This window comes from Leucopleurus acutus (genome assembly GCF_964270905.1).
Source record: "Leucopleurus acutus genome assembly, chromosome: 8".
Taxonomy (NCBI): domain Eukaryota; kingdom Metazoa; phylum Chordata; class Mammalia; order Artiodactyla; family Delphinidae; genus Leucopleurus; species Leucopleurus acutus.
Window position 1 is genome coordinate 64,658,168 of NC_139151.1, and position 17,289 is coordinate 64,675,456.

The 17,289-nt window shown below is 36.1% G+C and overlaps 1 protein-coding gene across 3 annotated transcripts in view; it reads right to left on the reverse strand.

Annotated features, from left to right (window-relative positions):
* Window positions 1-3,673: 3,673 nt before the first annotated feature.
* RNF141 (ring finger protein 141) overlaps window positions 3,674-17,289 on the reverse strand; it is a 48,481-nt gene continuing 34,865 nt past the window's right edge. For all 3 annotated transcript variants that reach the window (XM_082844203.1, XM_082844202.1, XM_082844204.1), the window contains 3 exons: window positions 17,022-17,203; window positions 12,019-12,126; window positions 3,674-6,841 (listed from right to left, as the gene is read on the reverse strand). In XM_082844203.1, the coding sequence (XP_082700329.1) occupies window positions 6,691-6,841; window positions 12,019-12,126; window positions 17,022-17,203 (441 nt within the window). In that variant the 3' untranslated portion in view covers window positions 3,674-6,690. The remainder of the gene's footprint in view (window positions 6,842-12,018; window positions 12,127-17,021; window positions 17,204-17,289) is intronic.

The following is a 17,289-nucleotide window of genomic DNA, read 5'->3' on the forward strand; positions in this document are numbered from 1 at the left end:
CTTACACCTAAAGCAACTAGAGAAAGAACAAAGAAAACCCAAAGTCAGTAGAAGGAAAGAAATAATAAAGATCAGAGCAGAAATAAATGAAATAGAAATAAAACAATAGCAAAGACCAATAAAACTAAAAGTTGGTTCTTTGAGAAGATAAAATGGATAAACCTTTAGCCAGACTCATCAAGAAAAAGGATGCAAATCAGTAAAATCAGAAATAGGGGAAATCACAACTGACACTGCAGAAATACAAAGGATTATAAGAGACTACTGCAAACAACTATGTGCCAATAAAACGGACAACCTCAAAGAAATGGACAAATTCTTGGAAAGGTACAATTTTCCAAGACTGAACCAGGAAGAATTACAAAATATAAACAGACCTATCACAAGTAATGAAATTGAAACTGTAATTAAAAATCTTCCAAAAAATGTCTAGGATCAGATGGCTTCACAGGTGAATTCTAGCAAACATTTAGAGAAGAGCTAACACTGACCCTTCTCAAACTCTTCCAAAAAATTGCAGAGGGAGGAACACTCCCAAATTTGTTCTACAAAGCCACCATCACCCTGATACCAAAACCAGACAAAGATACAACAAAAAAAGAAAATTACAGACCAATATCACTGATGAACACAGATGCAAAAATCCTCAATAAAATACTAGCAAACAGAATCCAACAACACATTGAAAGGATCATACACCATGATCAAGTGGGATTTATCCCAGGGATGCAAGGATTCTTCAATATACACAAATCAATCAATGTGATACACCACATTAACAAATTAAGTAATAAAAACCATATGATCATCTCAATAGGTGCAGAAAAAGCTTTTGACAAAATTCCACACATATTTATGATAAAAACTCTCCAGAAAATGAGCACAGAGGGAACCTACCTCAATATAATAAAGGCCATATATGACAAACCCACAGCAAGCGTCATACTGAATGATGAAAAACTGAAAGCATTTCCACTAAGATCAGAAATAAGGATGTCCACTCCTGCCACTCTTATTCAACATAATTTTGGAAGTCCTAGCCACAGCAATCAGAGAAGAAAAAGAAAAGGAATACAAATTGGAAAAGAAGAAGTAAAACTGTCACTGTTTGCAGATGACATGATACTATACATAGAAAATCCTAAAGATGCCACCAGAAAACTACTTAAACTAGTCACTGAATTTGGTAAGGTCGCAGGATACAAAATTAATGCACAATCTCTGGCATTCCTATACAGTAACAACGAAAAATCAGAGAAATCAAGGAAACAATCCCATTTACCACTGCAACAAAAAGAATAAAATACCTAGGAATAAAACTGCCTAAGGAGGTGAAAGACTTGTACTCAGAAAACTATAAAACACTGATGAAAGAAATCAAAGATGACATAAACAGATGGAGAAATATACCATGTTCTTGGATTGGAAGAATCAATATTGTGAAAATGACTATACTACCAAAGCAATCTACAGACTCGATGCAATTCCTATCAAACTACCAATGGCATTCTTCACAGAATTAGAACAAAAAATTTTACAATTTGTATGGAAACACAAAAGACCCCGAATAGCCAAAGCACTCTTCCAAAAGAAAAACAGAGCTGGATGAATCAGGTACCCGACTTCAGACTATACTACAAAGCTACAGTAATGAAGACAGTATGGTATTGGCACAAAAACAGAAATATAGATCAATGAACAGGATAGAAAGCCCAGAGATAAACCCATGCACATATGGTCACCTTATCTATGACAAAGGAGGAAAGAACATATAATGGAGAAAAGACAGCCTCTTCAATAAGTGGTGCTGGGAAAACTGGACAGCTACATGTAAAAGAATGAAATTAGAACATTCCCTAACACCACAGCCAAAAATAAACTCAAAATGGATTAAAGACCTAAATGTAAGGCCAGACACTATAAAACTCTTAGAGGAAAACACAGGAAAATCACTCTTTGACATAAACCACAGCAAGATCTTTTTTGACCTACCTCCTAGAGTAATGAAAATAAAAACAAAAAGAAACAAATGGGTCCTAATGAAACTTAAAAACTTTTGCACAGCGAAGGAAACCATAAATAAGACAAGAAGACAACACTCAGAATGGGAGAAAATATTTGCCAATGAAGCAACAGACAAAGGATTAATCTCCAAAATATACAAACAGCTCATGGATCTCAATATCAAAAAAACAACCCAATTTAAAAATGTGCAAAAGACCTAAATTTTACCAAAGAAGACATACAGATGGCCAAGAGGCACATGAAAAGATGCTCAACATCACTAATTATTGGAGAAATGCAAATCAAAACTACAATGAGGTATCACCTCACACCAGTGAGAATGGCCATCGTCAAAAAATCTACAAACAATAAATGCTGGAGAGGGTGTAGAGAAAAGCGAACCCATTTGCACTGTTGGTGGGAATGTAAATTGATACAGCCACTATGGAGAACAGTATGGAGGTTCCTTAAAAAACTAAAAATAGAACTACCATATGACCCAGCAATCCCACTACTGGGCATATACCCTGAGAAAACCATAATTCAAAAGGACACATGTATCCCAATGTTCATTGCAGCACGCTTTACAATAGGACATGGAAACAACCTAAATGTCCAACGATAGATGAATGGATAAAGAAGATGTATGTATATACAATGGAATATTAGTCATAAAAAGGAATGAAAGTGGGTCATTTGTAGAGATGTGGATGGACCTAGAGTCTATCATACAGAGTGAAGTAAGCCAAAAAGAGAAAAACAAATATCGTATAGTAACGCATATATGTGGAATCTAGAAAAATGGTACAGATGAAGTTATTTGTAGGACAGGAATAGAGACACAGACATAGAGAACGGACTTGTGGACATGGGGGGGACAGGGAGGGTGGGACGAATAGGGAGATTAGGTTTGATATAAATACACTACTGTGTGTAAAATAGATAGTGGGAACCTGCTGTATAGCACAGGGAGCTCAGCTTGGTGCTCTGTGATCTAGATTGGGGGGGCGGGGGGGAGGGCAAAGGTGGGGAGGGAGGTCCAAGAGGGAGTGGATATTGGTATAAATATTGCTGATTTACTTCACTGTAGAGCAGAAACTAACACAACATTGTAAAGCAATTTTGCTCCAATAAAAAAATTAAAAAGAATTAAAATCTCAAAAAAAAAAGTATAACTGCAATAAAAGGAACACTCATCAGACACAGTTCCTTGAAAATTTTTATACCTTCAACCTCCAAAGGAATATGTGATTAGAAAGAGGATGCCAAAGAATTAAGACTATAAACAGCTGCAAGATTATCAAAATATATCTGAGGGGACGTTTATGTCTTTGATACCAAAATGTGTACTTCTCCATGACAATATACATTAATTATTAACTGCTACTCCTTCTTATAAATGGCTTTCCACTTCTCAGCACTAAGGTTCTAGCCTGCTTCTCTAATTACATTCTTTTATCTTAGAAATGATCTTATAAGGTAAACATCAAAACCACCATAAAGTATTTTATCGATTATTTTTACTATTCAGTAGGGTAACAAAAGACCATGAAAACAAATGAAAGTCTGTTGCTAACTCTTTATATTATATTGTCATTGTGTTGCCCATTTTAAATGTGGGTGAACAGCTGATTTCCCTAATCTCCAAGTAGTTTTCTTATTCCTAGACAGACAAAGTAAGCTGGACTTACTTAATGAAGAAAAAAACAGTGAAAAGTGCAAATTCTTTGGACTACCTTTTAATGAATCCAACTTTCCAGTGATAAAAATCACTGAACCAAAATATATTTTCAAGCAGCCTTATTACCCATACATATATTAGGTATAAGGAAATTGAGTCTAATTTGAAATGAGTTTTAAAACATAGCACAAAAACATTACAATCCCCCAGAGCACAATACAAAATAGTCCTCTAAGGAATATAAACACAGTATATAAGAATGTGAAACTACATGATAAGAAAAAAAAATCTCTTCAATTAGCTAAAATTTACTTGCTAAAGATTATTTATTGCACAATATGTCAGTTTGCCCTAAGAATAAAACAGATACTATTATTTTCAACGTCTAAATTCAGTACATAGTCAAATCCACTTTCTCAAACTAAAGTTCTACAGTATTATGAGTAAACCCTTTGTTATTGGGTTAAGATAGGGAAACTTTATAACTTATAAAACAAATTTCTTAAGAGTTCATGAAACCACTTCATAAATCCTAGAAGGCACACATATTTCCTATCATAGTAAGTGCGTTTAAGTACTTCATATTTAAAAAAGACAAGCTGTACAGAATACAAAAAGTATACATTTCATCCATTAAACAAATTTATAACTTCTATGATTAGCTATTACAGTAGAACCTACCTAACATTCACATCTGAAGAATTATCACCCAGTTTAATGGAGTGAGCAAAAAACTGTGCTCCTTTATTTGATAAGGCTAGTAAAAACGTTTAATTTCACAGTAGATCAGTTAGTGTCTTGGAGCTCATATTGGAAAATAAATAAAAGGTTTGGGCAATATCAAGTCACTGGGCTCACTGTTAAATAATTCCTTGAAAGGTGAAGGATTCTGGGGGATAAAATCATTGGCTATACCTGGAAAGATCTAAAAATCAGTAAAGCCACTTTGTTCATTTTCAGAAACATTCTTAAATTGGACAATCTGAATGAGACTCAGAAAATCTAATCCATAAAGACAATTTAAAATCTTAGAGCTGGAAAACACCTCAGAGGATTCTCTGTCTCAAGGTTTTCAAAATAGGTTCCATGGAGTACTAAGAATCCATGGAGGAGATTCAGAGTTCTGGATTTTGACTTGAATTATTTAATTATTTTGAAAAAAAATTTTAAAAACAAGTCCCATCATACAACTGTATTACTCATCAGATTCCAATATACTGGTAATCACCAGTGCATTAATACATGTTTTCATTGGTTGACTTCATAAATATTTAGTTATTATGGTATATAAAGTTTATATAAGGAAATTTATGATAAAATGACATTTAGTGGGGCAGGGTGTGTGTTCATGCATGTGAAGCACGTGTGTGTAAGGGTTCTGAGTAAGATTTTTACTTGAAAAAAAAGTTCTATTGCTGAAATAAAGTGTGAAAACCACAGATAAAGTCTGTTTCTAAAGTAAGAACCTACAAACCAGAGGAAGGGGCTTTCTCTAGGTCACACAGCCATCAAGTGCACTGCCAGGTTGATATGCTACAGCCCCCAGTACTCTACTTGCATAAGCGTCCATAGCAAGTGTTTAGCTATTTGGTACTGAGCTGCCCCCATCATGAATGTCAACCAATTAGTTATCAGTATTTTGGGGGTAAAATCAAGCTACCTTTTGTCAGACATTTTTCCTAAAAATGAATTACTTAATTTGCATGCCTATTAAAGTCCCTAGTATCCAAAAATTCTGCTGTCAATAAGCAGCAACTTAAATTGTATACTTTGGTACTCTGGAAAATAGTAACATTTGCAATTTACCAATAATAAATCAGAAAAGTTACATGGAATGTTAAAATACTTTTTAAAGACATCAGGCCCTAGTTTATTATATGCTGAAATGTTAGTGTTTGCATAAAATAAAAAATTTTAGTTTATAAGCAAAATTTTTAAAAAATGGTTCAAATGCCACTGAACATAACTATACTCTTTCAGGGTATTTCAAATAAAATGCAGTGAAACAGTAAGTCAAATTAATCTCCTAACTTTCAGAGGTGTTTTATGTACATATGGTTAAAAGGCTACACCCTATTTTCTTCTCTCTTAATCTAAGAAATTTGAAGACTTTGGGACCTCAGAAAGATGCCTTCAAATTAAGAAAATAAAAGCACCATAAACCAATATTGAATGATTTATCATAATTTGGACATGAAATTTAGGGTCTGTGATGAAGAAAAATTTCCATCTGAAACGGCAAGATACATACGTATTATCAAAAGCTATTTAGAACAGTTTCCCAGCTGTGGGAAAGCATTTCCAGAATAGCCAAGAAGATTCTCCAGCAGAAATCGATTTACAAGGCAAAGTCCTGCCCAAGTTTATAGTCCTAATCCAAATTATACAGCATGGGGGAGGGGGGAGAAGACTTTTAAGTGAAAAGCATGTAGTTCCAAAACACTTAAAGTTATGAAATAATTGCGGATTATTTCAAGTAAAAACTATAAAAGGAGCAATAGCTAACCACAAGGGGGCATACATACTCCTTAGATTCCAGCAGTAAGACTAATTTAAGTAGTAACATGCACTTTGATGTATTCTACATTTTCAGTCATTTAAGATTTTCTCTCAGATGGCTACAGCTTTTTAACATTCAAGGTTTATTTTAAACCTAACTAAATAGATTCCAGAATACTCTTGCCATGAAAAATAACAGTATTTCAGAAGCCCCTGGAAATGTTGCTGTTACCTCAGCAAAGGATTCAAGAGCAATTAGTCCTAATATATATTAGAACAGATAAACAATAGGAAAATATGGTCTAAAACAGTAGCAAGTTTTAGTTTACCATAAATGGAAGACATGGAAAGTTTATCAAAGGAAACGGACAAATTGTCAGAATAGTGAAAATAAGAGGGTGGGGAAAATTGACTTCTCTGTGTCTGTCCTACAACATCCCTGCATTCTTCCGCCATGACCAAAGTGTTTGTAGCCCACATTAGCAACAGAACACTTCACCCCAAGGTCATGGCCTATGGGGCTGGCCTGCCTCATCAGCCATGTTAAGAATATAGTTAGCCATATCATCTTCAGTGGGTGCATCTGACACCACCCAAGATTCATTTGCTCCAGTCATCTGTAGGCGGCAAATCGGGCAATTCCTGTGTCGATCACTCCTATTAGAGAAGTCAAATAACAGTTTGTTTTCTTTTTCTCTTTAAAAAATGGATTTGGAACAATACAAGTACATGTTTTTTTTTTAAAGTAAACAGCATAAAAGTATATAGTGAAAAATATATCTCTTCCTCCTATCCCAGTCTTTAATTATTATCCCCAGAGGCAACCACTGTTACCAGTTTCTTATACATTCTTCTAGAGATAGACCAGGCATGACCAAGCTTGTGTGTATCTATACATCACTGCTCTTTTTACAAGTATCAGCACCTGTTAGAGCTGTCTATTCAAAATAAACATACACTGTTTGGATAGGCCATACTTCATTTAACTTATCTCCCATAGAAGGACATTTAGGTTTTCTCCTATCTTTTGCTGCTACAAACAATGGAATGAAAGCATTCAAGGTTTAAAATAATAAATGAACTTTACATGCAGAATAATTTTGGGGGGAGGAAAGAGCTTATATATAATCACTTAAATCAGATTATGTTTTCCAAAGGGATTTTTTTGTCTTGTCAAACATTATTTTGGAAATTTCAAAAGTAACATATTTGAGCCAGAAACATGTCATAGAGGGAAAATATTTTTCTCTTCATCTCTCAGTGAAGTCTGAGACCAAAGTAATTAAATTATATCAATTGCTCCTTGGCTTCTGTGCAAAAATTTAGAAATCTGTTCCAAAAACTCAGTGTGAAAGTAGAGCTGGCATATATAATTCAGATTCATTTCTGGTTCCTCAGAGATATTTTTCAAGATAATTGTATGCTTTTCTGTGCACAAAGTTACAATTTTAAAACAGTCACTTTCTGGCCAATAGGGAACAGATTTATCTTCCCACTTGAAACAACTAAAACACTGGACAAAATACATGAAATAATGGTTTTCAACACTAAGCATAAGATGACAGAAGATTATAACCCTGGAGAGATAGGAAGCAAAAGAAGGTGAGCCCTATAATTGCCCAGCTTACTGTCCTTGAGAGTTTCCAGGCTACAGAGCAAGCAGGGGAGACTGAGATGGAGCCCGGTAGACTCCCTGAGTTGACAAGTCAGAGCTGAGGACCTCAGGAAGCCAAAGCAGCTAGAGTTCATAGGGTGGAGTACTGCAAAGGAGAAAGCTACACAAAGGGAGAATCCCAGAGTCTACTGAAGGTCCCCGTAGATATATTCAGTAGAGTAATGATCAGTGTGTGCATGTGAGGAAACTACTCGAGGCTGTGGAATCACCCAAAAGGATTTGAGGGAACAGTAACCAAAGCTCACACAGGGCCTGGGACATTGCCTGTTCCCACCAGCCAGAGTGGAAAACCTCATAATTTATGGAGCATTGGGTAGAGTACTCTGAAGTCTTGTCTCATTAGTGGGGCATAATTAGCTTCTAAACTAAACATCATTCTGGTCCTGCCTAACAAACCATAAAAGCAAGACTCAAAAGGATTAAACTGTTTCCAAGTAACTATATTCCAGAACAAAGCTCAAGAATATTTATACGTATACAAAAATATCCAGTACCCCAAAAGGTAAAAAAATCACAATGTCTGGCACCCAGTTAAGAACTACCAGTCATACAAAGAAGTACAAAAATACAACCCAAAATGAAGAGGAAAATCCATCAAAAGTAATCCAGAACTCACACAGATATTAGAATTAGCAGCAAGAAAATGAAAGGTTATGATAATTATATTCCATATATTAAAAAAGTAGAGGAAAGACAAACATATTAAGCAGAGATTGGAAGATATTAAAAACTTAAACTTCTGGATGAAAACTAAGATATCTCAAGAAAAAAATACACTGGGTGGGATTAATGGCAAGTTAGACATTGCAGGAAAAAAAGATTAGTGAATTTGAAAAGATATAGCAATATTAACTATCCAAAATGAAATACAGAGAAAATGACTCAAAAAAGAAGGAAAGGGCTTCCCTGGTGGCGCAGTGGTTGAGAGTCCGCCTGCCGATGCAGGGGACACGGGTTTGTGCCCCGGTCCGGGAGGATCCCACATGCCGCGGAGCGGCTGGGCCCGTGAGCCATGGCCGCTGGGCCTGCATGTCCGGAGCCTGTGCTCTGCAACGGGAGAGGCCACAGCAGTGAGAGGCCCATGTACCACAAAAAAAAAAAAAAAAAAAGAAGGAAAATAGCATCAGTGAACTGTGGGACAATCTAAAGTAGTCTAATACATTAGTAACTGGAGTCTCAGAAGGAGAGGGGACAAAAGAAAACAGAAAAAAATATTTGAGAAAATACTGGCTGAAAAATTTCCAAAACTGATGATACTATAAACCTACAAATCCAAGGAGCTCAATGAACCCTAAGTGCAAGGAACATGAAGAAAACTAACGCACATCAATCAAATTGCTCAAAATCAGTGATAAAGGGAAAAAACCTTAAAAGCAGCCAGAGAAAAAAAGGCACATTACCTACAGAGGAAAAATGATGAGGATGAGAGCAGATTTCTCACAGGAAATGATGTAAGCAAGAAGAGGGGGGAGTGGGCTTCCCTGGTGGCGCAGTGGTTGAGAGTCCGCCTGCCGATGCAGGGGACACGGGTTCGTGCCCCGGTCTGGGAAGATCCCACATGCCGCGGAGCGGCTGGGCCCGTGAGCCATGGCCGCTGAGCCTGCGCGTCCGGAGCCTGTGCTCCGCAACGGGAGAGGCCACAACAGTGAGAGGCCCGCGTACCGCAAAAAAAAAAAAAAAAAAAGAAGGGGGGGGAGCAACATCATTAAAGTACTGAGAGAAAAAATATCAGTCTAGAATTCTATATCCAGAAAAAATATCTTTCAAAAGTGTTTTTCACACACTTGATAAAATCCTATGGAATCTACAATAAAGCTATAAGAGCTAATAAATAAATCAGTAAGGTTGCACGATAGATTGATACACAAAATCTGTTTATTGCTAGTACATAGAAATACAATAATCAGAAACTGAAATTTAAAAATACCATTTAAAGTAGCATAAAAATTATAAAATACTTAGGGATCAATCTGTCAAGGATATGCAACACTGGAAACTACAAATATTGATGACAGAAATTAAAGAAGACCTAAATAAATCGAGAAATATACTGTGATGTGCGTTGGCAGACTCAGTATTGTTAAGAAGTTAACACTCTCAAAATTATTTAATGCAATCCCAATCAAAATCTTATAGCTTTTTTGTAGAAATTGACAAGCTGATTATACAGTTCACACTGAAATGCAGAAGATCTAGAAAAGCCAAAACAACTTTGAAAAAGAACAAAGTTGGAGGATTAACACTCCCTGATTTTAAGACTTACAAAGCTACACTAACCTATGTAGTGTGGTATTGGTGTGAAATAGACAATAGGTCAATGGAACAGAATAGAGTCCAGAAATAGACTCACCTGTGCTTTAACAACTGATTTTTAACAAAGGTGAAGAGGCAATTTAGTGAAGAAAAGATAGTCTTTTCGACAAATTGTGCTGGAGCAACTGGAAAGCCATGTAAGTGTAAAATAAAAACTTTTTGATCCACATGTCACAGCATATATAAAAATTAACTCAAAATAGATCATAGACCAAAATGTAAAACCTAAAAACTATAAATCTTTTGGAAGAAAAAATGGAAGAAAACCTTTGTGACCTTGGGTTACACAAAGATTTCTTAGATATGACAGTAAAAAATCATTATCCATTAATCACAAACTGAGAAATTGGACTTCATCAAAATTAAAAACGTCTACTCTTTGAAAGACATTCTTAAGAGAATGAAAAGATAAATCAGAGTGGGAGAAAATATTTGCAAATCATATATCTGATAAAGGACATGTATCCATAATACATAAATAACTCTCAAAACTTAATACAAAACAACCCAATAAAGAAATGGGCAAAAGATCTGAATGAATACTTCACCAAAGATGAAATACATACAGATGGAAAATTAGCATAAGAAAATATGCGCAGCATCATCAGTCAGGAGGGAAAGGCAAATTAAAACCACAGTGAGATACCACTACACATCTATTAGAATGGCTACAATTAAAAGGACTGACAAATACCAAGTACTGGCAAGGTTGTGTGGCAAGTGGAGCTCTCATACACTGCTGGTAGGAGTGTAAAATGTCACAGCCACTTTGGAAAACAGTGGGCAGTTTCTTAAAAAGTTAAACATATACCTACCGTATGATCTAGCCATTCCATAGTTATAAATATAAATAACTAGCCATTCTAGTTATTTATCCAAGAAAAAAACAAAATGTATGTCCATAAAAGCAGTTGTCCACAAATGTACATTTAAAGTATATATAAAGGCAGCTTTATTTGTAATAGCCAAAAATTGAAAACAACCCGATGTCCATCAACGGGTGAATGGATAATAAATAAGCTGTGGTATATCCATACAATGAATACTACTCAGTAATAAAAAGGAAGGAGCTACTGATACATACTACAACATAAGTAAATCTTGAAATAATTATAATGAATGAAAAAAGCCAGACAAAAAAAGAGTACATACTGTATGATTCCATTTATAAAAATTATAGAAAATCCAAATTATTTTATAGTGATTGAAAGCATATTAGTGGTTGTCTGGGGACTAAAAGAAGGGGTGGGGGGAAGGAGACCTTACAGTGGGCATGAGGTAACTTTTGGGAGTGACAGATTTGTTCATTACCTAGATTGTGATGATGATTTTTATGGGCATATACATATATCAAAATATATCAAATTGTACGTTAAATATATGTAGTTATAACTGACATATTGTATGTCAATTATAAATTCTCCTGAACACTTGATTCTTATTTTGTAAAATAATGAGGTTGACTAGCTATTCTCTAAAGTTCTCTCCAGGTCCAATATTCAATATTCAAGGATTCATATTATTCTTTCTAATCATATATGGAGGAAAAAAGTAGAAATGAGGAGGAAAATAGAAGAAAAGGCGGAATGTTTGATTCTAGACTCTAGTCAGGCACAAATCTCCTTACAGCAAAAGTAAATTGTCAAAACTAAGATACATCCCCACATTTTATAAACTTTAGGTATAAAAATATTTTAACCAGTAGGAGGCATGTCATAAAATCCAAAGTACTAAAGAACAAAATCTCTTATACTTAGCTATAATATTTTTGCATTTTTTGAAGTTTATTCATATACACTCTCCCTCTTGATCTCAGCCTAACCCATGAAGGCAGCAGATTACTTACCACTTGTCAATGCACTTCTGACAAAAGCTGTGAGCACAAGGCAGGATGAGGTCAGCTCGACCATCCATACAGATACAGCACTCCTCCTCGTCAGTCAGCTGCTTTACCCTGCAATGTGAAAACTGAGCTGGAGCAATGATATTCTCTGTTGTCACTGTGCAGTAAACTTTGTTTCCATTGCCTTAAAAAGCATTATCAAGCATCTATGTGCCCCCAACATAAAGCACAATATGACTCATGCAATATCAGAGTAAATTAACTTATTTTTTAGGGACAGCTAATATATTAGGGAAGAAGTACTAGAGGGGCAAATTCCATAAAGGAAGGACTGAATAAAAGATAAATCCTGAGGTGGTTAAAAGGAAAATATGGACCAAAACTGGAAAATAACTTAGCCCATTTTAATCATATTGAATTTTTATAAATGAATTCAACCAATATATGATTTATGTACCATGCAGGATACAAAGCTTTCTAAAATAGGGATCCTGCCATCAGGGTCTTGTTATGCTACTGCTGATAATGGGCATATAAGTGAAAGAATAGCTTAGTCTTAAGGATCAGGTGCTTGCTATATGAAATACAAAAAGAGTTAGAAAGCAAAGTTATTTGTCTTCAAAGAGCTCTTTCATCTTGGGAAGAAAAGAGATATTGAACCTTCTACTCCAGCCACAATTCTGAAGGCCCCTGAATGAGCCAAGGACCTTTGTATGTGGTGTTTTCCTTTCCTGGCATACTCTTGTGAGTTTGGTAAACTCCAACCTCAGTTACTCAGCTCAAGATACCATCTTCTCTATGCTCTCAAAACCAACATTTTCCTCAGTTAAAGGACTTAAATACCGTATTTTAATTGGCTATTTATTGGTTGGTCTATCCATACACTGTAAGCTCTTTGAATACAAGGAGTTTGTCTTAGGTTCTCAATACATGTTTCTTGAAGTGATTTTACTTTGCTTTTAATCTTTGTGCTATTCTGTAATTTTTAGGTTTACTTCATCAAGCATGTACTACCTTTTATAATTATACAAAAATTAAATGTTTCAAAGTATAGCCACTGGACTATAAGCTTCTTGAGGGTAGGAACTATCTCTAACATGTTTTTATTCCCTGCTGTGCTTATACCACTGTATATAAGACATTATATAGTACTTTAAAATCTGTCAATTTGTATATAGAAGATAAGCAAATGTCAAATGTGCATTACATGTAGTAAGTGCTAAGTAAAAAAGGAAGAAATGAGTATATTTCAAACTTGTTGGAAAGATGAGGTAGAAAAAATGATAGGATTTCGACAGACAGAGGACGTTCTATGTGAATAAACAAAGCTACAGAGGTAGGAAAAAAAAACCCCAAAACTCTGTATATGTGTGTAACAAGGAGGCTAGCGTCATGTTCCGGGGATAAAAATAAGAGAAAAGATTGCTTAAGTATAGCAGAGATAATCTGATCCTTGTATGTCAAAATAATAAGTTTAAACTTGTTCTGACAGAGTTTAATCAAGGGGAAAGTGAACCCCCATTGGAAATAATGCTGTAGGAGATTAATTGGGAGAGCAGTATGGAGGACAGTCTAGAGGGAGGAACACCAATCAGATCCTTATTTCAGCAATTCACCTGGGAGATAATTAGGGCCTGGTCTAAGCGCCATTACAAAAGACAAATCATCAGGATGTGGTAATAGATTAAATGCTATGCTTTAGCAATGCATAAAAGAGGGCAGCCCCTGAATTGAAATGGGGAAACTTAATGAAACCCTAGATGGATGTGGATCTAATGTTATTTGAATTTTTCTATATCTATTCATTTAAATGTTTAAATGCCTTTTAGGTGCCACGTATTGTGCCAGACCCAGAAGAACTAGGGTCTCTGCTCTTGAGGAGTTTACAATTTATGTCTAAGGACACGGACTTGGGTGTCAGCAGCAGAGAATATAATTGAATCCATAAACAGTGACAGAGTCCTGAAGGTTAGAGTTTAAAACTGAGGAGTAGAGGGTTACAAAGAACAGCATTCTGGATGGAGGTGAAAGAAAGAACAGGAGACACAGAAGCAGCCAGTAGAAGCTGTACTATGTTCACTTTTCTTGCTACCTTCCTAGCAATACAGTGACCAGAAGAAGGAAGGAGGAAGAGTCTTGCTCTGTTTGTCCTTATTAGACCACTTGTAAAGTGGAGAATTCAGTTCTCTGCCCCCTACCCTGAAAGACAAATTGACAAATAAAAGATCATCCAGGAAAGCCTCTGGGATATAGAAGAGACCTATACAAACAAAGGCCGAAGGAACTGGGGAGGCTTATCCTGGAGAACAGAGGCTCAGTGAGATTCTGATTTCTGTTTTCAAGTATTTGAAGGACTGAAAGAGAGAACAGACTTGTTTGGTGGATTTCCAGAGGGCAGTGTCACTGAAATAAGTAGAATACAGTAATAATTTAAGAATAATGATAGTTAACTTTTACACACTTTTTTTTTTTTTTATGGGCCAGGCACTGTTCCAAGCATTTTATTTATTTAATTTATTTATTTTTGGCTGCGTTGGGTCTTTGTCGCTGTGCGCAGGCTTTCTCTAGTTGCGGCGAGCAGGGGCTACTCTTAGTTGTGGTGCGCGGGCTTCTCATTGCGGTGGCTTCTCTTATTGTGGAGCACGGGCTCTAGGCGTGCGGGCTTCAGTTGTGGCTCCTGGGCTCTAGAGCGCAGGCTCAGTAGTTGTGGCACATGGGCTTAGTTGCCCCGCGGCATGTGGGATCTTCCCAGACCAGGGCTCCAACCCATGTCCCCTGCGTTGGCAGGTGGATTCTTAACCACTGCGCCACCAGGGAAGCCCCCAAGCATTTTACATATATTAACTCACTTAACTCTCCCAAGAGTCCTATGAAGTAGATCTTATCATTGTCATCCTCTTTTAAAAGATGAGGAAACTGAGGAAAGAGAGTTTAATAACTTGTCCAGAGTGACATAGTAAGGAGTAGAGCCAGGATTTGAACACAGGCAATTTGGTTCTAGAATCTGTGCTGTGCTGCCTTAGGAGAGCCAGATTTTGTCTCTGAGGAAAACAGCAAAAGGGAAAATTACATAGTGATTAAAGCTATTTGTGAATCAAAAGGCTTGCCTTTCTGAGGCAGTGAGTCCCTTACAGCTGCAGGTGTTCATGTACAAGCTGGACTACCACTTGGCTAAATGTGGTTAAGTCTCACTATGCAAAGTGCTATCCATGGATGAGCAGTAGTGACAACACCTGGGAACCTGACAGAATCTCAAGCTCCTTCTCAAAACCAGTGAATATTAAAGTTTAAGAAGCACTCTAATATAGGATCTTCCTGCACCAGAGAGTACTAATGCAGAGGTTGCGAGCATGGCTGTATTGCCAGACAGGCCAGAATGTGAATCTCAGCTAGGCCAATTTCTAGCCGTGTCATTTATTTGTCTAAACCTCAATTTCTACATCTGTAATGAACCAATAATTGTATTCCTATGAGGTTGCTGTGATTTAATGAGTTTATACGTGTAAAGCACTCATCACAATGCCTAATACCCTACAAGGACTTAATAAATATAAACCACTAATAGAAATAGGCACCAGATGTAAGGCTGAACCAAATAAATACCTCTTAAGATCCCTCTCAACTTGAAAAGTCTGTTTTTCTATGAACTAAGTGTATCAGGGTGTAACAAAAAAACCCAAAAATCATACAAAGGCAAGAAGCAGCCCTAACCTACCAATCAGGCATTGAGTTTCCCAGTCTCAAGCGCACATGAAAAGGAATAACACTCTTACCTCCTTCATTACAATGACTGCAATAAGAAAAAGTATTACTTTCAATTAATTTGCTACCATCGAGCTTAGTAAATACTATTTACTAATAAATACTATTGTCAACTTTCAAAATACTCAAAAAAAAAAAATCACCATTCTGAAGAGGGAGAGGAAAAAAAGCAGGAAATCAGACGCCTGTCTTTGAAAGATTAACTTTACAAAATACAGGAAAGATAAGCCAAAATCCTGCCTATAATACTCTAAAACTCATTTGGCATTTCATCAGCAACACTTGTACAGCCCAAACGTAGAAAACCAAACAATCCTATTAAAGATTAACAGGAAATGATAAGTTAAAATACAATCTTACTACAACATAGTATTTGGAAACCAGGTGGTTAAGAATGGATCGGAAAATGCAACTGTAAATGGAGCAATAAAAAAGAAGTTCTTGTTAACCATATTCTTAACTTCAAGTTAAAAGACACTGTCAATTCAGATTTGTGCTGTCTACCCTGTATGACAATAAGACAGGATGTCAACATGTCTGGACCCACATAAGCCTTTTTCCAATGAGGCATTTATAAAGTTAAATTATGGTCATGGTTGTCAAATGGCAACAGGTGGGAGTTTTCACATGCCAAAAGCATTACAGAGAAGGAAAAGAAAGTTTAGATAGAACAATAATATATTAGGCCTGAGTAAACAAGCACCATCACAGAAAATGCTGTCTGACTTCATTTCCTTCTGGTAACTCAGTACATGCAATATGTGTACCAACTACTTGTTCATTCCTGAATGGACTGCCAAGTCCTGGAGACAGTATTTACAATGTTAATGCTCCAATTAGTCAGATATCTTTAAGAAAAACTGGAATGGTTTTGCCAGATTCTTGGACCTAATTCCCTGAAGAGCTTTGATTGTCTAAGAACCTAAATGCCTATTATAAGAGGGGTATTAACTATATCCTTTGTCATTAAATGCAAGCAAGTAGAGCGAAGAGTGGATTCATGGAAACTAGATTGACAGAAGCATTACCTGGTGTGAGCCACTTTAGTTTTTCTTTAATTTGGCACTCTAACAATGTCCTGAAACACAGAATAATCCAAAAGCAGATCTGGGATATAGTATCAACTAAGACAAAAAGTAATGTGATTTAAGATGTCATGGAGAACACCAGCAAAAACATTAATGCGATTTCAGTACTTTGCATGTTGGAAAATAAGAGAAACATGGTATTTATGAACTGTATACCTTCCCATCCAAAGACTAGCCTGACAAGATGTTACAGATGATGAGTTTTCATCAGGGTCTTCAGAGGTGGAGCTCTGTGCCAATACTCCTGCTGCTTGACTTGTGATGTCTTTATAAAGCTGCATAAACTGGTACAAATTCATGATCCGTGATGCTTCCACAATGCCACTGCTTTTGTTAATCTAAAAATACAAAGAAAATGAAAAAAAAAAGTTGATAATTTTTTTGATCGATTTTTCCCAAAAAAGGGGAACACATATTTAGTCAA